Source organism: Andrographis paniculata, unplaced genomic scaffold (assembly GCF_009805555.1).
Source record: "Andrographis paniculata isolate CXL003 unplaced genomic scaffold, ASM980555v1 Contig37END, whole genome shotgun sequence".
Classification (NCBI taxonomy): domain Eukaryota; kingdom Viridiplantae; phylum Streptophyta; class Magnoliopsida; order Lamiales; family Acanthaceae; genus Andrographis; species Andrographis paniculata.
In genome coordinates this window covers 773,651-798,928 of record NW_026137570.1, presented here as the reverse complement: position 1 = coordinate 798,928, position 25,278 = coordinate 773,651, and the positions used below count along the sequence as shown (strand labels likewise).

Below are 25,278 nucleotides of genomic sequence, written 5' to 3'. Positions count from 1 at the left end.
GGTCATCCGACTGATCTTTAGATAATATCGGCCAAAACTTTATTATATCAACAATAGATTTAACAACAAAAACGACAATAACAACGACTGGTTGATGTTGCAACTAATTTATGCTTGGAATTATAGATATTTCATTCGTCCACCCAATTTATGCTATTTTTGTTTTTTTGACATCCATAAAAATACGTATTTATTTTTATTTATAACCAATAATTTTTACACACTATTTAATTTTACTTTTCAACATTATATTTATTTACAAATATACTACAACTACGTGCTTACACATAATATTTATTAAAAATTATCTCACTTCATTAACTTACTCGTATACTTTATTAAATATGTATCGAGTTCAGATGAGCAAAAAAATTAAAGGATCAAGAGTCCTGGTAAGAATATAAAATTAAAATTCTCTATTTCAATAATAAGAATATGTACATATTTATAGTGATATATAAATCGTGTACATAAACAAGAATTCCACGAATCTCTTAAATAAGATAACTACAAAAAATATAATATATTGATTCTAAATATATTTTAACAAGTCGAATAAAGATTTATCAACTAATAACCTCTCAAATGTGTTATATGCAAGTAATTCTCATATACTTCATTAGTTCTCCAAATTTATTATTACTTTCATTTTTAGTCCATCATCAACAAATCAATATTTAATTATTATTATTTTACTCGACACTTATTTACAACAAATACCACTAATTTTATTACATTACTTTTTATTATTTATTTTAATTTTTAACTAAATTTTCAAAAATACCTATCATTTTTTCAAATAAAATAGTCAGGGTTATTAGGGTGTTCATGATTTTATAGTTAGGGTTTAAATGTAGGATTGAAAAGTTAAAATCTAGGATTTATAACTTTATAAGTGTAGGATTAAACTAGCATGGTAACTGCTGCTGCCAATTCAGTATACATGTCTATAAATATATATATATATATATTTATTTATTTGTAATAAATAAAAAAGTACGATTACTGCTCCTTAATTACAATATTTTAAATATATAATTAATGAAGTACAGTTGTTTGCTCTTGGAATTTAATTTTTAGTAATTTATTAATCTTCAGGTAAGGTTTTTTTCCTACTGTCGCTTCCGTGCCTTTTGGTGCAATTCTTTTTAACTCTAATAGTAAATTATTCTCTGCTAATTATTATATATTGCTTGCGCAATAAAACATGTCCCCGTAACGGATCACCTGATGGTGGTGTAAGGATGGTCTTATGATAGTGATATCATAGGTTCAAATTCCGACACTTTCAGATCTTGTCTGCAAATTCCCATATTAAAAAGAAAAAAAAAAAACTAGGAGAAAGAAAAATAGAGATATAATTATCCGGAATTGAAAGAGTATTATTTTGATCCTAATAATATTTTAAGCTGTTTGGAGATAGCATGAAGGGCTTCCACTTTTAGGGTTGGATATATATAGCTAGGGTGGCTATGATTTTATTAGCTATGGTTTAAATGTAGGAGTAAAGGGCTAATTTCTAAGATTGATAATTTTAAAAAGAAATTAAATAATATTATTAAGATGATGTAGACATATATATGTTACATGCAATTAATTAATTAATTCTCAAGACTGTAAAAGAGCATCATACATAGAATAGGAGGCTCACGTTATATATAATATATGCCAATAAAGCACACTAAATTTAAACAATCTTTCACTATATAAACCGATATAACCTTCTCCAGAAATTGGCCTTCTGCAATAGCCATGGCACTCTCAAAAAATTTGATCTTTAACGTAACAAAGAAGGAGCCCGAACTTGTTCGGGCCAAAACTAAAACTCCCACATCGACAAATCATGAAATAAAACGCTTGTCGGATATTGATGATCAAGAAGGGCTTCGACTTTTCCAACGGGCCATCTTCTTCTATCAACCATTGTCTTCAACAATAGACCCTGTTGGGACCATTAGATATGGCTTAGCCAAAGCCCTTGAAGCTTACTATCCACTTGCCGGTAGGGTTTTCGAAGGGCCTAATGGAAAACTCATGGTGGATTGTAATAACGAAGGGGTTGTGTTTGTCGAAGCTGAGGCTGATGTGAAGGTCGAGCAGCTTCATGATGGGATTTTGCCGCCATGCCCATCTTGGCGGAAGCTTTTGTGTGATGTGCTTGATTCGAGTGCAATCGTCGGTACCCCTATATTGTTTTTTCAAGTGAGTTTTCTTCATCTTCGGTATTGTTTAGATAAGAGTTTTAGAAGTTTCGAAATAAGTAAAATGTCGGGTAAAAACCATTTATTTGATGAGATGTAAATACATAGGGGTTGAATGTGATATTTTGTATAAAAAAATATAATTAAGACATATTAGTTTAAATGAAAATTAAGTATTTTGATGCCAGACATTTTTTCTATAAGGTTGTCGATTAATAATGCTAAAACTTCCTAAAATATGTATGTAAACAGAGTCTTTCTTTAAGTGGAAATATGCATTAGAATTCACAAGAAACAGCGAATTCATCATCGTCAACACTCAGTTCTAATAATGAAGGGAGCAGGTCGTTATGATCTTTGGAAGAATATCATTTGGGCTCCATTTTCTTTCGCTTTTTTGGACTTGTTTCTTATTAGTTACTTTGGCCCTTTTGTACAGTTAGACCCATAGATTAGAGATTCTGTTAGTTACGGGTATAATAGTACAACTTCACTCGGCATTCTTTGTTGAATAATAGAGAAACTTGCAACCAATCGCATCGAGAACATTATCATCGTAAATCTAATGTAGGTAACAAGATTCACATGCGGAGGTGTTTCCTTGGGCATTGTATTCAACCACACCTTACTAGATGCATCCGGCCTATTTCTTTTCCTAAATTCTATCGGCGAGTTTGCCAAAGGCGCGTTAAAGCCATCCGTGGAGCCGGTGTGGCGAAGGGAGCTTCTAGAAGCAAGATCTCCTCCGAGGATCACGTGCCACCACTACGAATACGACCAAAAAAATTCAAGCATCAAACCACTAGCATATCCTAAGGATACCTTCATTCTCAAATCGATCATCTTTAGCCCTAAAGAAATCCAAACACTCTATAATCAATTAACAAAAGGTCGATTTTCATCATTCGATGTGATAACAGCTTGCTTGTGGAAGTGCTGGACCATTGCGCTCGAGGCGCATCCGGATGATATTGTTCGTTGCTCCATGATTGTGAATATCCGTTACGGCACATTTGGCGCGAGCATTCCACCAGGATACTATGGCAATGCATTTGCTTGTCCGGCAGCAATATTAAAGGCTAGTACTTTGTGTGATTCGCCTTTCGAGCATATTGACAAAGCGCAAAATGAATGAAGAGTATGTTAAGTCGGTTGCGGATCTTATGGTGATTAAAGGTCGACCAAATTTCGCGGATACATGGACCTTTGGGGTTTCCGACTTAAGGAAGATAGGGTTCGATAAGCTCGACTTGGGCTTGGGAGCGCCGTATTTCGCCGGAATTCCGTGGGCTAATTCACTTTGTGCTTTCTACAATAACGTGAAGTGTGATGGAGGGGAAGATGGAGTTCTTGTGACCTTAGGCTTGCCATCTTTGGCCATGGAGAAGTTCCAGTTTGAGCTGAAAAAGATGACAAGAGAACCGATTTAAAAAAAGTAAAAATACATATATTGAAATATTGATTAGCTGCATCATAATGGCATGATGTATCAAGATTGCAGTTTGAATTCTTGTTAATGGTTGAATAATAATACCCCCTTCATCATTAAAAAAAATATATCAATTTGACCGGACACAAGTATATAAAATACGAATAAAAATAAAAATTAGTTTTAGTAAAGAAAAAGTATGAAAGTATCAGTTTATAATTTTTTAATAGGTTAAAAAATAATAGTATTTTATTAGTAAAAAATAATGTAAGAAATTTTGATATTTTTTTAATTTAACTTTATTTATAAATAAATGGTATGTGTAATGATAATTTAAATAAAAATCAGATATTTTGATATTAGTGTATAATTATTTTTACTAAAATAAAAAAAAATATTTGAATAGTAAGACAAAAATAGTAAAAAGAGTATTTTAAGTTGTAATAGAAGAAATATTTTTTACTAAAAAATAAAAATATTTTTCAATGACAATCAAATAAGAACCATAGGCATAAGTTTTGATAACAGATAAAATATATGAGATTGTGTTGTTTTGCTGCATTTGAATATCTTAAAAAAAAGGGAGCTAGATTGTTACAGATTTTCTTTTTTCTAATTTTGCATTCAAATTTTCAGAATCTTTATTATATATACATATATATATTAATTATTTTAATAAAAAGACTTCAAAAATTCAAATTCTACTTTAAATAGTTCAAAATTTTAGAACTTTTATTATATATATTATTTTATTTAAAGGAAAAGTCCAAAATTTTCCAAACTTATAAGATAATACAAACTTTTCAGATATCTTTCCCTAATTTAAAAGAATTCAAATAATTTAAAAATTATTTTTAAAAAATATAAAAAACTGAAAAAACCTTGAAAAATTCCACACCCCCCCCCCACCTACCCTCACCAAAATAAATTTTCGACTTTATTTCTTTCTTCCTCCAACCTTCTTTTTATGCGGCAGCGGCGGCGGCGGCAACTCCTCGAGCTTCTTGTCCAACGGCAACAGTTGCGGTGTCCTTCTTCCCTAGCGGCGGGAGCGGTGGCGGCGGCGAAAGCGGAGCCGGCAGTAGCAGCGGCTGCGGCAGCAGGGGTAGTGGAGGCAGGGCGGCAGCGGCAACCGTGGTCTCCAGCAATCTGATTATATATTTATTTTTTCAAAGAAAATTCAATAATTATTTCAAATTTCAAGGCCAAAAAATTCATCGCGAAAATTTCAAAATTATTTAAAATAATTTCAAATTTCCGAAGCCAGTTAAAAGACAACGAGCTTTACTCCTCAGCAAGAGACAAATTTCCAGGCTTTAAAAAAAATAGTCTTGGATCTAGTTCAAATTCTGAGACTATTTTCCGAGGCAGATTTCATTTCTTTCTGGTAGTGAAAGACGTTGGCGAGGTATGGATTGTTGTCCCCAAACAAACAAGACAACCATTTGTTTCACTTGATATAGAGTAGATTTGTGTGAGTTGCTTTTGTGCTCGTTGCCATTCTTTCTAGGAAAATGATGCTGCAGAACTCTTAACGGTGCTTGAAATGCTCATTTTACGAAGAACAATCCGATTTACAAACTGAATGGATGTTTCAGAAAGTAAGATTTTTTTTTTTACTTTTAGCTACAAATAGTTTGATGGTGTTGTTATTAAGGTAAAATAATCAATTTGATTTCTTGAGCATGGTATATGTAAGAAAGTTGTAAGAGATTACAGCTGATATTTATGCTCAAATATTTCTCAAACTTTCTATAAAAACACGTGAAAGAGAAGCTTGAAATAGTCATAGAATAGGAGGCTCATGCTATCTAATGTTAGCCAAATATGTGCCCACAAAGCACACTACATTTAAACCATCTTTCGCTAAGATGGTCCTGTAAGGAATGACTGGATGATGTTGGGTGGACTCGAAATTGTGAGATCATTGATTCAAAATCGGTTCGCCTAGTGTTACTTGCTGTGTCGAATCTAGTTTGCAGACTATTAGATTCGAGCAGAGGTTTACCCAAAGCGCACTCGAAGAGTAATATTTACGGATTCCAAAATCATAAAATATATATATATACTCTCTTCATCCCTTAACGAACTATCCATTTTTTTATTTTGATCCATCTTATAAAAAATATCATTTTTTTCTTATGTAGTAATGTACTATCTATCTAATATTTACAAATACCCTTGTTACTTGTAATATATTACACAAACGTCATTATTTTTATATCACATAATATTAAAAAAGTTATTTTAATAATTTCTATTTTAAATACTAATATGCATACAACTTTGTGCAAGAAGTAAATGAATATCTAGGGACGGAGGGCGTATATATATTTAATGATATTTGTTGTCAATAAATATTAAATGGAGGATAATAATTAAATATGTAAATGATAAGTATGTAGGTAAAAATATATATTATTGCAAGAGCATCATAGAGCAGGAGCTAGGCTCACATTATATAGTATGCCGTGGCCACAAATCACCCTACTTGTAAACCATCATTCACTATAAAAACTGATATAGTATTCTCCGAATGGCCTTCTGCAACAGCCATGGCACTCTCAAAAGATTTGATCTTTAACTTAACAAAGAAGGAGCCCGAAATTGTTAGTGCCAAAATCAAAACTCCCACGTCGAAAAATCATGAAATAAAATGTTTGTCGGATATTGATGATCAAGACGGGCTTAGGTATCTCCAGCCTCTCATCTTCTTCTATCCTCCTTCGTCTTCGACAATAGACCCTGTTGTGACCATTAGACATGGCTTACCCAAAGCCCTCGAGGCTTACTACCCACTCGCTGGTAGGGTTTTTGAAGGGCCTAATGGAAAGCTCATGGTGTATTGTAATAATGAAGGGGTTGTGTTTGTCGAAGCTCGAGGAGCTTCAGGATTGGACGGACTTCGTCACCATTCATATCTTCGTCAAAGCTTTTTTGTAATGTGACTGGTTCTGGTCTGATCTTCGGTACCCCTCTCTTGTTTTTTCAAATTAGTTTTCTTCTTCTTCTCCTTTGCCTTTATTTAAATAAGAGTTTTCAAACTTTTGAATTTTCGGAGAGTTTTGAAATAAGTAAAAAAATTGAATAAAAAATAGGGGTGTATTCTTTATATATATTCTTTCGCATAGATTTTTCATTATTTTTATATTTTCTACGCAATTTCTATATTTTACTTTAAAAAATTTCTTTCTAATCATTTCACAAAATAAACACACTCTAGACATTTGATGAGATATGTAAATAGGCTTTGGATGTGATATTTAGAAAATAAATTTTTGATATAATATTTTAAATGAAAATTAAGTACTTAATAACGATGACATGCTTTTTTTTTCAAAAGATACAATTGATTAATAATACTAAAACTTTCAAAACTGCCCATATAAACAGAGTCTTTTCTTAATCAAATGTAGGTAACAAGATTCACATGTGGATTTTCTTTGGGCTTTTTATTCAACCACACGTTACTAGATGGTTCAGGCCTATGGCTGTTCCTAAATGCTATCGGTGAGCTTGCGAAAGGTGCGTCGAAACTATCCGTGGATCCAGTTTGGCGAAGGGAGCTTCTAGAAGCAAGATCTCCTCCGAGGATCACATGCCACCACTATGAATACGACCACAAAATTTCAAGCGACAAACCCCTAGTATATCCTAAGGATACCTTCATTCTCACATTGATCTTTTTTAGTCCTATTGAAATCCAAACACTCTATAATCAATTACCCAAAGCTCAATTTTCATCCTTCCATGTGATAATTGCTTGCTTGTGGAAGTGCCGGACCATTGCGCTCGAGGCGCATCCTGATGATATTGTTCGTGTCTTCATGCTCGTGAACATGCGCTACGGCACATCTAGGGCGAGCATTCCACAAGGATACTATGGCAATGTATTTGCTTGTCCTGCAGCCATATCAAAGGCTAGTACTTTGTGTGAGTCGCCATTGGAGCATATTGCAAACTTGATTCGAAAGGCAAAGTGCGAAATGAATGAAGACTATATTAAGTCTGTTGCAGATCTTATGGTTATCAAAGGTCGACCAAAATTCGCTGATACATGGAGCTTGGGGGTTTCGGACTTAAGGAAGATAGGTTTTGATAATCTCGACGTGGGCTTCGGAGAGCCATCCTTTGCCGGAGTTCCGTGGGCGACTTCAGATTTTACTTTCTACAATAATGTGAAGTGTGATGGAGGGGAAGATGGAGTTCTTGTGACCATATGCTTGCCATCTATGGCCATTGAAAAGTTCCAGTCTGAGCTGAAAAAGATGACAAGAGAACCGATATCAGTATATATATTGAAATATTGATTATATCCATGATATATCAATTCTTCAGTTGTCTCCAATGAAAACCATAAAATTAATTAGGGTTTAATAATGAATTGGGAAAGCCTATCTACGATCTTATGATGTTTTTCCGTGGATATGAGTTCCTCTACTTTTGTTTCCCATTCCCATCATTGAAAATATAATAGATGGTCTGCTTGATTGTGTTTTAATTTAAACCACCTTGATTGATCTTGATTACAAGTTCTGAATCCCTAATGCTGACAATTTCACCTACCACTCTTTAGTTTTTAGAATTTTTTGGGGAAAATAATAAAATAGTTATATTTAAGTAATCGACTTAATATAAATATAAATCTACTAAATTTAAAATCAAATATCTAAAATATTTCAAAAATTGTTATATTTAATTTGATGATTATACCTGTTTTGAATTTTGGACAAAATTTGAATTCATATTCTTTGTACATAATGTTGTGAATTTGTCATAAATTGGTGGACTTTTTCGAACAATAACTTATAAATACGAGAAATTGTATTTATAACACAAGAAATTTAAATGGAAATTGAAACTGAAAATATAATCTAAAGCTAAAATATAATTTTGGAAATTAATATTTATAACACAAGAAAATTTAAATGGAAATTGAAACTGAAAATATAATCTAAAGTTAAATATAATTTTGAAAATTAAGAGGAGAAAACCAAATAAGCAACACCTTAAATTGAAACAAACACTCCGAGGAGGATCACAGTTGACAGCAGCGGCAGCTCACCGGACTTCCTCCGGCCGTTCACGGCAGCCGCGGACCAGCGAACAACTTCCTTCAAGCTCCAAAGAGGTTCGTCCGGTTTGAGCGTGGATTGATCAAAATGCCTTCGAACACCAAAAAAGGAGGACAACTCACCGAAGTATAGTTATCTCACAATAATAACTCCTCTGTCAAGGAAGTAAATAACGGAACACCAAAGCAATAAAGAAGACAAGGATTTGTTAATTCAATTCTGTTATAACAACGTATGGAGAATTATAATCCAAGAGATGCTTCATTATAATCAATACTAAATATACTACAAAATGACCTCAAACTCACTTAATTTATATCTTCCATAAAAGCTTATCTTGCATTCAATGCACAGATACTAAGCGTCACAAACGCATACTGACACCAGTGTCTATAACAAGCCCAGAGTAATGCAGTCCTTGAGCTGTTTGTCTTCTCCAAATGGAACTCCGAAATCTCTTTCTTCCGGCAACTCTTCCGGTGAATTTTTTGTATAAAACACAAGATTAAAACACGGAGATGGAGAGGGACATAGATGAGAGCTTCAAATAATATTTCTCTCTCTAGAATAATCTCTCAATTGTACTCCATCTCAAAACAACTCTAGAATAATCTCTCAATAGTCTATCCCATGTTGTATATACAACAACCTGGTTTAAGTGTAAATTAAGGATCAATTAATTTCCTTATCATATAAATGGGAATGGAGCGATTTCAACATGAATCTGATATTCTATTGACTATCACCGTTCTACTAATTTGTTTGTATGCAGTTTGTGACTGTCTGCAACTCACATAGTCAACTTTGTTGTTTTTGAAATCGGGCGACAGCAGTTCCGCAGAAAGTGATTTGTTCATATGCCGAAAGAGGTAATAGGGAAATATTTTTGTTTAAGAGAGCCCAATTCGCAGCCCACGATTATATCATCTTCTTTCTCGGGTGAGCCAGCCGGAGATGGGCGAAAGCTTCCTCCGACGGCTCCACAAACAGCTCCGGAAGTCCACCAACACCTACCGGACAGCAACAGCAGCAGCAGCAAATGGATCTCCTTTGTTCGGTTGTTTATAGTAGCAGCTCCAACTCTGGCGGACAGCTTCTCCTCCGGTCAAGCCAACATCTCCTTTCTTTCGTAGGCGACAAGAATGGTGGTGTCGGCTCAGACCCTAGGTGTATATGGCCTATGGCAACCACAATCTCAAGGTGGAATTCGACGGACACTCAAAACCTCCACAGCTACCGCCGAAGAACTCACAAAGAACTCTCGCACTCGGCCCTCTCCCTCTCACTCTAAAATATCTCCTAACTAACACAAGGTTGCATACTCTAGAAAACCAAGTTAACAAAGTCTCAATTAGTCACACGGTTAGACAGACCAAGGAAGACGGTTAGGAAATAAAGAAAAACAAAACAGGATTTTAGTTGGACATGGTACTCCGGACTATGATGTGGATCAACTTATTTATTATTATCGAGGGACGAGTTGAATTAAATTATGAAAAATCCAAATAACTAACAATTATTCACTTATTTTGGTCATGATTTAACCAACTTCTTCTATTATAAGATATTCTTATTGAAACTTAAACGGGTTTTATTATCTCCTTTTGTTGCTCTGCGCACTCGAAGTACAGATATTAGAGAAAAATAACATATCACACGTATAACACAAAAATTTAGTTGCGGGACAGTTTTTATGTATCTCCATTTAGAGCTCTAAGAGGGGTAGATGTGAAACAACGAAAAAAATATATATATTTTATTAATATTTTTAAACAATCAATTAATATTATTTATAAATATACAAAATTGAATCTTCTTCGCATTTGTTCGTCACGTGACTAGTCAATGTCAACAATGGCGGTGTTATGTCACGACATGTTGCAATATTTAAATTGTATATGATATTTTCTAACATTATGGATTAGATACATGTCATACATGATTTAAGTTAAGCACCAAAATAAGTTTCGTAAACAATGGGCTGGTGGTGTAGGGCAAACCTATAGGTCATGAGTTAAAACCCGCCTCCGATCTTGCTGCCTTGCTGTTCCTAGTTTGTAGAGTTTAATCAGAGAGATTTATAAAAATAAAAAATAAAATAAAAATTAAGGACTAAAATAATAAAAAAAAAATATCATATATATATAGACTAAGAAATATTCATTCAAACAACTATTCTTTTTTATTAAAAATATCATCCTAAAATTTAGCATTTTAGGTAGTGATAAAAAGCTTCACCAAACCTCATGACAACCATCTAACTATTAATTAATGAACTCTATCCAAAGACAAAAAAAAAAAAAAAAAAATCAGTACGGATTAATATTATACAACTATTATAGTTCTAAAAAAATAATAATAATTGTAAATAAAAATATAAAACTCTCTTGGGTGCAACTAGACTTGACCGCTCCAAAGGTAAATTATCCTGATTAAACTGGATCACCAAATATACAATCAAGTAAAGGGACAAAAATATACTCTTTACATTCCAATACAATAGTTTTGTTTACTATTTTTGTCCATCCCAAAACAATAGTCTCATTTTCATAAATAATTATATCACCATAAGATTATCCATACATTTTCATTATTATTACACAATTGTCCCTACTTTTTACACTAATATACTTACAAGGGCAAACAAATCATTTATCTTTACTTTTTACCAAATATTTTAAGCTATTTGGAGATACCACGAAGGGCTTTCACTTTTAGGGTTGGGTGTTCAAGATTTTATATTTAATTAGCTACGGTTGGAATGTAGGATAAGATGTTAATATATAGGCTTGCTAACTTTAAGTTAGCTAAATCATAGAATCTATCGATTATATACATAATTTTAGATTACATTCATCAATTGACATTATTGAGATGTTGATATCATATAGGTTTTGTTCATCCCAACAACCAATATAACTACACCATTTCGATTTGTATCAAACGTAATACAATAAGTATATATATATATATCACATAAATAATGCCGATCAAGTCAAATATTTAATTAAAATATTATTTTTTATATTGCTTACATTTTTTTTTCAACTCAATCGAAGAGTGTAATTATAATACTTATTATATAATAATTATTTATACTAATATATTTTTTAATTACTTCTTAATTATAATTTAACTAAATTCTTGTATCTAAAGTAATATGGACATATAAGCACGGATCGTAGGGAGTATTATTTTATTGAAAAGGTAGAAAAAAAAAAAGTTGATAGTATTTTTGAAAATTTTGTTGGCAATTAAAGATGACAATGAAAGAAAATATAATAAAATTAGTAGTATTTGTTATAAATAAGTATAATAATTAAATGTTAATTTTTTTACTTTACTAAATATAGTCATGGATATATTTAATGGGAAGGACGAATGAGAGTGAGAATAAATTTGGGGAAAATATGTTATATGCAGTTAATTCTCAAATATTCTATAAAAACTTTTAGTGTGTTTATTTGTGGGTTTTGATTTTGAATTTTCATTTTAAATTGTAGAATTTTAAATTTAAATAATTGTTTGATATGAATTAGATATGTATTGATAGATAGATATGTATTCATGTGATTTAAATATGTATTGATAGATAAATAGATATGTATTCATGTGATTTAGATATGTATTGATAGATAGATAGATATGTTTCGACACTAAATTTTAGTGTAATCTAACTACTAATAATAAAAAAAAAAAAAAAAAAAAAAAAAAAAAAAAACTGTTTATTTGATATTTGTAAAGAGAAAAAAAAAAAGAATAAAAAAACTAAAATCAAAATCTTACAAGTAAACATACCCGTTAAATAGCTTAAAAGAGCATAATGTAGAATTGGAGCCTCACATAATTATATATATGTGGCCAAATCACTACATATTTTTAAACTATCATTCACTACAAAATAAAATCTGAGATAATATTTTCCAGAAATCGGCCTTCTGCTACAGCCATGGCACTCTCAGAAAATTTGATCTTTAAAGTAACAAAGAAGGAGCCCGAACTTGTTCGTGCCAACGCAAAAACTCCCACATCGAAAGATCATGAAATAAAACGTTTGTCGGACATTGACGACCAAGAAGGGCTTCGATTTCTTCAACCGAGCATGTTCATTTATCCACCTTCGCCTTCAAAAATAGACCCTGTTGGGACCATTAGATATGGCTTAGCCAAAGCACTTGAGGCTTACTATCCACTCGCCGGTAGGCTTTTCGAAGGGCCTAATAGAAAACTCATGGTGGATTGTAACAATGAAGGGGTTGTGTTTGTCGAAGCTGAGGCTGATGTGAAGCTTGAGCAGCTTCGTGATAGGACTTCGCCGCAATTTGTATTTGTGCCGAAGCTTTCTTCTAATTTGCTGAAGCTTTATTGTAATGTGCCTGATTCTGATGTGATCATCGGTGACCCTCTCGTGTTTTTTCAAGTGAGTTTTCTTCTTCTTCTCTGAGTCTATTTAGATGAAAGTTTTAGAAGTTTCAAAGTTTTTCGTAGAAGTTTAAAAATATTAAAAAGTTCAATTAAAAATAAGAAATTTGATACCATATAAATAAATATTAAATGTGATATTTTTTTAAGGTAATACTTTCCCGTCCCAATTCAAAATAATTTTTTTTACCATTTTCGTATATTTTACTCAAAAGTACTCATTTTCTATTTCAGTAAAAGGAATCATACCTAATTTTAAAATACATAAATTATAAATATACTATTATATATAAAATTAATTTACACAAAGTGAAGTGCAAAAATACTATTATTCAATCTACTGCAAAAACGGAAATGACTCATTTGGAGTTCATTTGGAATGGGACGGAGGGAGTATTTTAATGAAAAATTAGTATTTGATACGATTTTTTTTTTTAAGTTACTATTTTAGTGCAAAAATGCATAAGATGGGTTCTTAAATCAAATATAGGTAACAAAATTCACATGTGGAGGATTTATCTTGGCAATTACATTCAACCACACCCTACAAGATGCTCCAGGCCTATTGTTGTTCCTAACTGCTATTGGTGAGTTCGCCAAAGGAGCGTTGAAACCATCAGTGGCCCCGGTGTGGCGAAGGGACCTTCTTGATGCAAGATCTCCTCCGAAGATCACGTGCATCCATAACGAATATGATCACAATTTTTTGAGCGAAAAATCACTCAAATATCCTAAGGATACCTTCATTCTCACATCGATCATCTTTGGCCCTAAAGAAATCCAAGCACTTCATAATCAAATACCAAAAGGTCGATTTACATCCTTCGACGTGATAACTGCTTGCTTGTGGAAGTGCCGGACCATTGCCCTTGAGGCGCATCCGGATGATATTGTTCGTATCACCTTGGTCGTGAACCTGCGCTACGGCACATTTGGGGCGAGTCTTCCACAAGGATACTATGGCAATGTATTTGCTTCTCCGGCAGTAGTATCAAAGGCTAGTACTTTGTACGAGTCGCCATTGGAGCATATTGCAAACTTGATTCAAAAGACAAAGCGCGAAGTAAATGAAGAGTATATTAAGTCGGTTGCGGATTTTATGGTGATCAAAGGTCGACCTGATTTAAATGATACATGGAGCTTCGAGGTTTCGGATTTAAGGAATGGAGGGTATGATAAGCTCGACCTGGGCTTCGGAGAGCCGTGCTTCGCCGGAGTTCCGTGGGCGAATTCACTTGATTCTTTCTACAATAATTTGAAGTGTGATGGACGGGAAAAGGGTGTTCTTGTGACCATAAGCTTGCCATCTATGGCCATTGAAAAGTTCCAGTTTGAGGTGAAAAAGATGACAAGAGAACCAATTTCAAAATATTGAAATAGTGATTATATCCATGATAGATTTATTAGGGTTTGATAATAAATTGGGAAAGCCTATCTGTGTTTTTCCATGGATATGAGTTCATTCATGTACTATGGTTTGATTGTGTTTAAAACTTTACCTTTATGAAAATCTTGATCAATTTCTGAATCTAATCTTTACCTTAACATTGTTATGGCAAAAGAATCAGATTTTTTATATTTAATTTGAAGATTGAAAGTTATATTGAATTTGTCGTGAAAGTTGAATCGATATTGTTTGTATTTACACATTATTTCATTCACGACAGTCTCGAACTTTTTTGGGACCCTGAACAAAAATGTATTGTAAGCCCTATAAATATATGATTATATATATTTTTAAAATAATATCACCGACATTGGTGTCGGCTGGATAAGAGGTTAAAAGCAGGGATTTGACGGTGTCAATTCGGAAGATGCGACGGCGGGGTAGTGTCCGGAAATTCAAAGAAATAGAGGATCGAGTGATGGAGAAAGAGAGAAAATAGAGAGGTCAGGCGTATTTGATCTGGGTGAATGAGTGGGCACGGCGCGGCGCGGCGCGATAGAGCATTAAGGGAGGAGGTGTAGACGGCGATTGAATTTGAAAAAATGGAGTGCGGAAGTACATAGGAAGAAGAGATAAGAAAAATATATAATTATAATTTAAAATTTAATTTTAAACTAAAATGGAATTGGATAATTATGAAAAATAAAAAATAAAAACTAAAATTTAAAATTAATGTTAAATTTAATAATAATATGTTCATTTTGTTTTTTTTATGACGGGGAACACGCGGTCGCTACCCGAAAGAGCGGACTGGGTAAACCACCCGCCGAACCTAATACCCTGCAAACCAGGCTCGACGGAAAAGTTACACTAGGCGAACAGGCTAGTGACCTGAGGCGTCCGGGGTTTAAACCCATGACCTCATGATCACAAGTCCAACCCCTACACCACCAGACTATTCTTACGGAACAGATGTTTACCCTAGCTAAGAGCGGTCTGTGATTTCATTCTAATTCCTAAGGCCTCAACCTATGAATTATGAATTTTTATTATTATAAAATCTACTGACGCTATTTTTCGAATACATTTTGAGTAAAATTTAATCGAATTTAATAGTTTGCAAACTACATCCGTCAAATCACACTAAGCGAACAATGTACGACAAACAAGACCGACATTGGAGATTTGAACCACCGGCCTAATGGTTTTAGCTTGGGTTTTTAATAGTAAATATTTCTAATTGAAATAGATATTTAATATAATATAAATATATATTTGATGTTATACAATAAAATTTTAAATTTAAATAATTACATAATATCATATTTTAAATATTAAAACAATTATTTTATTTATTGTTAAATTGCCCATTACTTATTAAATGTCCATTCCATTTCCTCACATATATATATATACATACGCATGTAATTATTTTCACCCTATTACCCCTTTTACAGAACTTATCCATCTACCTTCCACATCTTTCACATCATGCACGTAACCTTCATTTACTTTCATTGTCACTTTATTTTTCATTAATTGCTTCTTTTTCATATATAATCTTGTTCCATTTTAATTCACATATTTTCAATATTATAATAATTGATATATATTTATTTTGAATGAAATTTAGTAAATCAATTTAATTAACTATATATAGTACCTTTTGTCTGACTTATTCACTAAAAAAAATAATATATTTGTAAAGGGATTCTGTCCCTAAAGTTCACGTAGCTAACGTAATTTCATTCATAATTTCGTTTCTAATGTCATTAGTAATAGAAAAAGTAGATTTAGAAAAAAAAAAAAGTTCTGTTATAAAAATGATTTTTTTTTTGTGGTGATTGTGTTCATCTTTACATTTTCGTATGTCCCATGTATTTTATTTCTTTTTTTTAAAAAAAAAAAGAGTTATATACTTTAATCTCATTTAAAATTTTAATTTATAATTTTTTAATTTTAATTAGATTAATAAGTTATTTTTATTTTAATCTATAATTATTTTTATTATATGATAATTACTTTCACTAATATATTTTTAATTACTTACTAATTATACTCTTTTTAAATTCCCGTATTTACAGTAATATGAACATCATAGCCGAGACGGAGGGAGTAATAAAATTCACTCAAAATTACTTTATTTCTATATATTTTTTAAAAAATTTAATATTTTTATCTATATTTAAAATTCACCGTCTTTTATAAAATTAGATTATGTTAAATATAGATAAATAAACATATTTTTTTACTTATTTGTATTATAAAAAAAATTATTCTCTACAAAATAATCTTTATATTGCATATATTTTTTTATTACAATATAATTTTTAAAATATTAAATACATATTCTAAATTTTTTAATTATATATATTAAACTTATTTTAAAATTATCAATGCTATTAATTATATAAAATAAATAAAATAATATTTAATTTACTATTATTAATTAATAAAATATTATTATCTAAAATTAAACAAAAAAAGTTATTGAATCGATACGAATGCAGTGTATATATATACACACTTTGTCCTCTTGTGCTCTTTTCAATATATCTCTTTTCACTAACTAGCTAGTACGGCTACTGATACTGTGCTGATTCGACCAAATTAGTATGGTATTGATTTGATATCATATGTTATATTATAAAATAGCATATGTTACATTATAAAACAATATATGCTAACTTAAAATATAATATATTTTCAATTATAAATATGCTGAGAGAGCGGTACGTATAAATATATAGTATGTATCCATGCCCCACTAAGTACACTGCGTGTACGTCTTTCAATGTATTCATACTATAATAATGTATCTATTTCCTTTACAATTTGTTGGGTTTTTGTTGTTGTTCAATGTTCCACTTCGCCTGAGTTTGATTCCGATCGATCCTTGGAAGTCAACTACATTCTGTAACAGCCATGGCACTCTCAGAAAATTTGATCTTTAACGTAACGAAGAAGGAACCCGAACTTGTTTGTGCCAACACCAAAACTCCCACATCGACAAATCATGAAATCAAACGCTTGTCAGATATTGATGATCAAAAAGGGCTTCGATTTCTTCAACCATCCATCTTATTCTATCCTCCTTCGTCTTCAACAATAGACCCTGTTGGGGCCATTAGATATGGCTTAGCCAAAGCCCTTGAGGCTTACTATCCACTCGCCGGTAGACTTTTCGAAGGGCCTAATGAAAAACTCATGGTGGATTGTAATAATGAAGGGGTTGTGTTTGTCGAAGCTGAGGCTGATGTGAAGCTCGAGGAGCTTCGTGATGGGATTTTGACGAAATTTGCATTTGTGCCGAAGCTTTCTTCTAATTTGCCAAAGCTTTTTTGTAATGTGCCTGGTTCTGATGCGATCATCGGTAACCCTCTCTTGTTTGTTCAAGTGAGTTTTCTTCTTCTTCTTCTTTATCTTCTTTGAGTTCCATAAAAGTTTTGAAAGTTTCCAAGTTTTGAAAATTGTAAAAAGTGGAATAAAAGACAAGCATTTAATACAATTCAAATAAGTATTAAATATGATATTTTTTAGGGAAAAAATATTTTTTTACTTTAAAATTTTAACCAAGATTTAGTATTTTTTTTAGTTACTATTGAACTATTTTATATGAATAATGTTAAAACTTAATACGCATGCAAACAAAGTATTTATTTTGAGTGCAAAAATTTATAAGATGGATTCTTCAATCAATATAGGCAACAAGATTCACATGCGGAGGATTTTCCTTGGGACTTTTATTCAACCACTCCTTAATAGATGGTTCGGGCCTAATGTTGTTCCTTAATGCGATCGGCGAGTTTGCCAAAGGTGCGTCGAAACCATCCGTGGCGCCGGTGTGGCGAAGGGACCTTCTTGATGCAAGATCTCCTCCGAAGATCACGTGCATTCATAACGAATACGATCACAATTTTTTGAGCAAAAAACCACTCAAATATCCTAAGGATACCTTCATTCTCACATCGATCATCTTTGGCTCTAAAGAAATCCAAGCACTTCATAATCAACTACCAAAAGGTCGATTTACATCCTTCGATGTGATAACTGCTTGCTTGTGGAAGTGCCGGACCATTGCCCTTGAGGCGCATCCGGATGATATTGTTCGTATCACCTTGGTTGTGAACCTGCGCTACGGCGCATTTGGGGTGAGTCTTCCACAAGGATACTATGGCAATGCATTTGTTTCTCCTGCAGCAATATCAAAGGCTAGTACTTTGTGCGAGTCGCCATTGGAGCATATTGCAAACTTGATTCAAAAGACAAAGAGCCAAGTGAATGAAGAGTATATTAAGTCGGTTGCGGATCTTATGGTGATCAAAGGTCGACCCAAATTAGCCGATACATGGAATTTCGTGGTTTCAGACCTAAGGAAAATAGGGTACGGTGAGCCCGACTTGGGATTCGGAGAGCCTTGCTTCACTGGAGTTCCGTGGGCGAATTCTCTTGATACTTTCTACGATAATGTGAAGTGTGATGGAGGGGAAAAGGGAATTCTTGTGACCTTAGGCTTGCCATCTATGGCCATTGAAAAGTTCCAGTTTGAGGTGAAAAAGATGATAAGAGAACCAATTTCAAAATATTGAAATACTTATTATATATATCCATGAGCTATATATACATATATTAATTAGGGTTTGATAATAAATTGGAAAAGCCTATCTATGTTTTTCCATGGATATGAGTTCATGTACTATGGTTTGATTGTGTTTTAAACTACCTTTATGAATCTTGATCAATTTCTGAATCTAATCTTTACCTTACCATTGTTCTGGAAAATGAATCACAGATTTGTTATATTTAATTTGAAGATTGAAAGTTATATTGAATTTCTCATGAAACTTGAATCGATATTGTTTGTATTTACACAGCATTTCATTCTAATTTCTAAGGCCTCAACCTGTGATTTATTAATTTTTTTCTTTTTTTTTTTTTAATAAGCGTGAGAGTTTACCGTTGTTATTTTTCGAGTGCATTCCGAGTAAACTCCGACCAAACCTAATAGCCTGGAAATTGGCTTAGTCAGGCAAGTGACACTTGGCGAACTATACGCAGTATGCAAGACCCAGAGGCGTGGAAAGTTTGAACTTCCAATCTCACGGTTTGAGTTTAAGTTTTTAATAGTAAAATTTTTAATTAGAATAGTTATATAATATAATAAAACTATATATATATTTTATATTATATAATAAAATTTTAAATTTGAATAATTATATAATACGATGTTTTAAATATTAAAATATTTATATTTGTCTTCCTAATATGTAAGAAAGACAGTTGCTTGGTTTAAAATTTTTTATTGTTTTGTCTTTTTTATCCACCACCAGAAAAAATAATATTAGTCTCCAAAAATACTTCCGATCTTAAACTGAGTCCGATGCTAATATTAATTAGCCTCGGAGTTTCTCTCAAATTAGTACCCAATGCTAAAAACTCGCTGCTGCTAAGAAGAGTCTCGGAATATTTGAAATTATTTTGAATGGTCTCGGAATTTTCGAAGGCTATTGTGAATAGTTTTGTAATTTTCAAAGCAATCTTTAAATTTGATATATATATATATATATATATAAACTTTGCGCCACTACTTCCTCGTAGCTGTTGCCCCGCCGTCGGAGAAGAAGATGAAGAAGAAAGAGGAGGAGCTGCCGTCGCCACGGCCATCGCTGCCACCACCGCTGGATCAGCCTTCATTTATTTTCTCTCTGGATTTGCTGATTAGATATCTTCATTATGGGCTACATTCAAAGTATTGATGAGCCCAAACTGAATTGGATTTCTGTACACTATTGGACTTCACCGGTTGACCGAAGTTCCTGCAGACCATCATCAACTAAAACTAAAAAACATATCAACTATTGATAATTTTTCTTATTTTTAAAAATCTAGTTAGATTCGTTTTATATTTTTAGACATTTCAGTTCCAATTTTTTTATTTTTTATGTTTATCCGATAGTTTGGAGGTTTATACATAATCATTTTTTCTAACTAGTTTAAAAGTCAGAATAAAGAAACCTATTTGCTCGAGGAAGGGATCCTTGGCCCCTCTTAACTGTCAGCCTTCTCTAATATATTTTTGTATATGTATATAATTATATATCACTATCAAAAAAAAAAAAAAAAATAGTATATTTGTAACGGAATTTCGTTCTTAAAGTTCATGTAGCTAACGTAATTTCATCCATAATTTCGTCTCTAATATCGTTAGTAACGGAAAAAGTGGATTTAAGAACGAAAAAATCTTGTTACAAAATTGATATTTTTTTGTAGTGTATACACAATATGTATATATATATATATATGATATACAACATATACGTGTATATATATATATATACAAATAAGTTATATATATTTTTATGACGTGAGAACCCGCAGCCGCTACCCGAAAGTGCGCACTGAGTATATATATTATTTTTGGTGAGGAACGTGAAGACGTCGTAAAGCATATAGGTGGCCGAGGGTTCCATTTCTCAACGTCCTTCATTTCCTTACATACATATATATATATATCCATGTAATTAATTTCACCTTATTATTAATTTTACAAAATTTGTATGTGCTGCTGTGGATTCTCACGTCATATTAAAAAAAAAAAAAAAAAAAAAAAAAACCCTTGTAAGTCAACATTTCACATTATGCACGTAACTGTTATTTACTTTAATTCTCACTTTTTCTTTCCCATTAATGGGCTTCCTTCTTCATTTACATTATATATATATATATATATATACTTTGTCCTCTTTTCAATAAATCTCTTTCACTAACTCACTAGAGTACACGTACGTCATTCTATATATTTATATATAATATAGTGTATCTATTTCCTTTCCAATTTGCTTTACAATTTGTTGTATTGTTTTTGTTGTTCAATGTTCGACTTCGCCTGAGTTTGATTTCCGATCGATCCTGGGAAGTCAACCTACATTCTGCAACAGCCATGGCACACTCAGAAAATTTGATTTTTAATGTAACAAAGAAGGAGACCGAAATTGTTCGTGCCAACACCAAAACTCCCACATCGACAAATCATGAAATCAAACGCTTGTCGGATATTGATGATCAAAAAGGGCATAGGTTTCTCCAGCCTCTCATATTCTTCTATCCTCCTTCGTCTTCGACAATAAACCCTGTTGGGATCATTAGATATGGCTTAGCCAAAGCACTTGAGGCTTACTATCCACTCGCCGGTAGGGTTTTGGAAGGGCCTAATGGAAAACTCATGGTGGATTGTAATAATGAAGGGGTTGTGTTTGTCGAAGCTGAGGCTGATGTGAAGCTCGAGGAGCTTCGTGATGGGATTTTGACGAAATTTTCATTTGTACCGAAGCTTTCTTCTAATTTGCCGAAGCTTTTTTGTCATGTGCTTGGATCTGATGCGATCATCGGTAACCCTCTCTTGTTTATTCAAGTGAGTTTTCTTCTTCTTGGATTATGTTTTGATTATAAGAGATATTTTTTACTTCTTCATAAATCTTCTTTTATTTATTTTTTTTTAATTGGTTGACTTTATTTGATTTAATTGAATTTTCCTAGATAATTGTTTTAATTCTTGATTGAAATTCTCCCTTTTATAATTGAATAATCAACCAAAGAAACAAAAAACGCACTCCATGTGGATTCGACCCTGTTATCATTATTCTCTAACATAAGTATTTGATACGAAATATTTTTTTTTCTTAAGTTACTGCTAAAGTATTTTTTATGAATAATGTCAAAAATGCATTAGATGGATTCTTAAATCAAATGTAGGTAACAAGATTCACATGTGGAGGATTTTCTTTGGGCATTTTATTCAACCACACGTTACTAGATGGTTCAGGCCTATGGATGTTCCTAAATGCTATCGGTGAGCTTGCGAAAGGTGTGTCGAAACCATCCGTGGATCCGGTTTGGCGAAGGGAGCTTCTAGAAGCAAGATCTCCTCCGAGGATCACGTGCCACCACTACGAATACGACCACAAAATTTCAAGCGACAAACCCCTAGCATATCCGATGGACACCTTCATTCTCACATCGATTTTCTTCAGCCCTAAAGAAATCCAAACACTATGTAATCAATTACCCAAAGGTCGATTTTCATCCTTCGATGTGATAACGGCTTGCTTGTGGAAATGCCGAACCATTGCGCTTGAGGCGCATCCGGATGATATTGTTCGTGTCTCCGTAGTTGTGAACATGCGCTACGGCGCAATTGGGGCGAGCATTCCACAAGGATACTATGGCAATGCATTTGTTTCTCCTGCAGAAATATCGACGGCTAGTGCTTTGTGTGATTCCCCTTTGGAGGATATCGCAAATTTGGTTCAAAAGACGAAGCGCAAAATGAATGAAGAGTACATTAAATCGGTTGCAGATCATATGGTGATCAAAGGTCGATCCAAATTAGCCGAAACATGGAATGTAGGGGTTTCGGATATAAGGAAAATAGGGTTTGATAAGCTCAACTTGGGCTTCGGAGAGCCCTCCTTTGCCGGAGTTCCGTGGGCAACTTCAATATATACTTTCTACAATAATGTGAAGTGTGATGGAGGGGAAGATGGAGTTCTTGTGACCTTATGCTTGCCATCTATGGCCATTGAAAAGTTCCAGTTTGAGGTGAAAAAGATGACAAGAGGACCAATTTCAAAATATTGAAATAGTGATTATATCCATGATATATATATATATATATATGAATTAGGGTTCGATAATAAATTGGAAAGCCTATCTATGTTTTTCCATGGATATGAATTAATGTACTATATGGTGTGATTGTGTTTTATACTTTACCTTTATGAATCTTGATCAATTTCTGAATCTAATCTTTACCATACCATTAATGTTATGGCAAAAGAATCACATATTTGTTAAATTTTAATTTGAAGATTGAAAGTTATATTGGATTTCTCACGAAACTTGAATCGATATTGTTTGTATTTACATAGCATTTCATTTCAATTGCTAAGACCTCAACCTATGATTTATTAATTCTTGAGTTCCGCTGTATTTGCATGTGGGTTTTGAAGTTGAGTTTGGGTTTTTAATAGTAAAATTTTTTAATTCCGCTGTATTTGCATGTGGATTTTGAAGTTGAGTTTGGGTTTTTAATAGTAAAATTTTTTAATTTGAATAAATATATAAATATGTGTTTGATGATTTTATTTTCAATATAAAATTAATTTTTCATATAATTTGAAAAGGAAAATGGGAGTTTATTTTAGATAAACAAATTAGTTAATAGTAAAGTCGGTATTAAAAATCCATGAACAAACACAACCCGTCCGGTAGAATATATTGATACAAAGGTAAGCCATAAATTTAATAATAATAATAATATAGTCGTCAGACATTTGCAAAAATATACTAACTCCGCCACCTATTGATGCCAAATTTATATCTTCCCCGGTTCTTACGGATTCAATTCTTACATGCCTCAACAAATGCTCAGTTTACTCAGAAAACAGCCAACTAGTCATCTTTGTCACTTCTCCAACTTGGGAATGAAATATAATTGACTTATGTAGCTTACATCCCAAGTATATATGAAAGTTTCATAACTGCCTACTTTTTTTTATGCTAATTGTGTTCTTCAATCAAGTTGTAATTTTCATGTTTCTTTGTTTGACACCATTAGTTGGATCGAACCAATTAAAACAAAAGAAGACACATCTTTTAATGGACAGCGCATGAAACTCTACCTCCTCCATAATTTCTTTGAACATTTCCGTAGTACTCTAACCTCCAGCATCTAGGCAAATTAACCTCGCAGTTATAACTGGACCTACTTGATCCATGTGTTTCTGTGTGAAAATGGTAACAGTTGATAAAACAAATTAGATACAAGATAACCTCGACCAACGGGCTGTGCGCAATATCTCGAAAAAAAATTTCAATGTGTGTCAATTCACCGCCTAATATAAAGATGTAGATAATTATACTAAAGTAGTTGCATGTCAACACCAAATATGTATATACTCATAGAACCATGTTATAAAGTTCTTCTGAAGTTGTGCAACTTCGACCTCTGAAATACGTTGATTCAATTGTCTCAATTCAATGTCGAAGATAGTACATTAAACATTTCAAGTTTCACTAATACATAATAATATATAGACAAAATTTGTGAGCAAGAAGACCCAAGAAGCTTACAATATGAACAGCTCTATTTCGGAGACATCCAAGAGAAAGTATATCTAATTACACTTCTTTTGTAGAAGTTAGAATCGGTTTCTTGAGTTTGCCTTGTAATTGGGGCTAAATGGTTGAACACAGGCAATGTTTCTTCGGCTTGCCTTGCTTGAGGTAGGTTCAATGGATGTCCATTGATGTCAAATCATGTCCGTCAATTTTTTTATTTTGATTTAGGTAAATTATATAATATTCTTTTGTATGTTAATAAAAATGCATAAAACACTTCGTATTTTATTTAATTCGAAAATTTTAAAAATTAGTTCTTCTTTTTGTCAAATTCTGGTTCCGCCACTGGATATTCGGTATACATCAATATTATACATAATTATATATCATTGTCGTACAAAAAATCTACAATATGGTGTTATGCTTTACCGAAAATTATAGTATTTCTAATTATTTTTTCGACAAGATATAGATAATATACCACAATTGAATATTTTTAGCCCTAACACTACTCATTCTTGACTCTTGAGTCACATAGACATTTATTATCACGTTTTAGTTATTAATTTTCTGGAGACATTTTTGTACTGTACTACTGTTACATAGTCAAGAGTTCAATAATTCAGAATAATAATCACCACAAAA

General features: G+C 32.6%; 5 protein-coding genes across 5 annotated transcripts; all 5 read left to right on the top strand.

Moving 5' to 3' along the window:
* The first annotated feature begins 1,752 nt into the window (after window positions 1–1,752).
* On the top strand, window positions 1,753–3,442 carry LOC127250430 (methanol O-anthraniloyltransferase-like). The gene is made up of 2 exons (XM_051273712.1): window positions 1,753–2,202; window positions 2,773–3,442. Exons 1-2 carry the CDS (start codon window positions 1,753–1,755, stop codon window positions 3,334–3,336), a joined length of 1,014 nt encoding a protein of 337 aa, XP_051129669.1. The 3' UTR covers window positions 3,337–3,442.
* A 2,743-nt stretch (window positions 3,443–6,185) lies between these two features.
* On the top strand, window positions 6,186–7,976 carry LOC127250429 (alcohol acyl transferase 1 allele RGa-like). Its single transcript, XM_051273711.1, has 2 exons — window positions 6,186–6,569; window positions 7,047–7,976. Exons 1-2 carry the CDS (start codon window positions 6,186–6,188, stop codon window positions 7,938–7,940), a joined length of 1,278 nt encoding a protein of 425 aa, XP_051129668.1. The 3' UTR covers window positions 7,941–7,976.
* Window positions 7,977–12,654: 4,678 nt separating this feature from the next.
* Window positions 12,655–14,502, top strand: LOC127250424 (alcohol acyl transferase 1 allele GSa-like). Its single transcript, XM_051273704.1, has 2 exons — window positions 12,655–13,125; window positions 13,618–14,502. The coding sequence occupies exons 1-2, from the start codon at window positions 12,655–12,657 to the stop codon at window positions 14,500–14,502; spliced, it is 1,356 nt and encodes a 451-aa protein (XP_051129661.1).
* A 2,937-nt stretch (window positions 14,503–17,439) lies between these two features.
* Window positions 17,440–19,103, top strand: LOC127250423 (methanol O-anthraniloyltransferase-like). The gene is made up of 2 exons (XM_051273703.1): window positions 17,440–17,910; window positions 18,219–19,103. Exons 1-2 carry the CDS (start codon window positions 17,440–17,442, stop codon window positions 19,101–19,103), a joined length of 1,356 nt encoding a protein of 451 aa, XP_051129660.1.
* A 2,239-nt stretch (window positions 19,104–21,342) lies between these two features.
* Window positions 21,343–23,349, top strand: LOC127250549 (methanol O-anthraniloyltransferase-like). The gene is made up of 2 exons (XM_051273883.1): window positions 21,343–21,925; window positions 22,267–23,349. The coding sequence occupies exons 1-2, from the start codon at window positions 21,455–21,457 to the stop codon at window positions 23,149–23,151; spliced, it is 1,356 nt and encodes a 451-aa protein (XP_051129840.1). The 5' UTR covers window positions 21,343–21,454; the 3' UTR covers window positions 23,152–23,349.
* The last annotated feature ends 1,929 nt before the right edge of the window (window positions 23,350–25,278 follow it).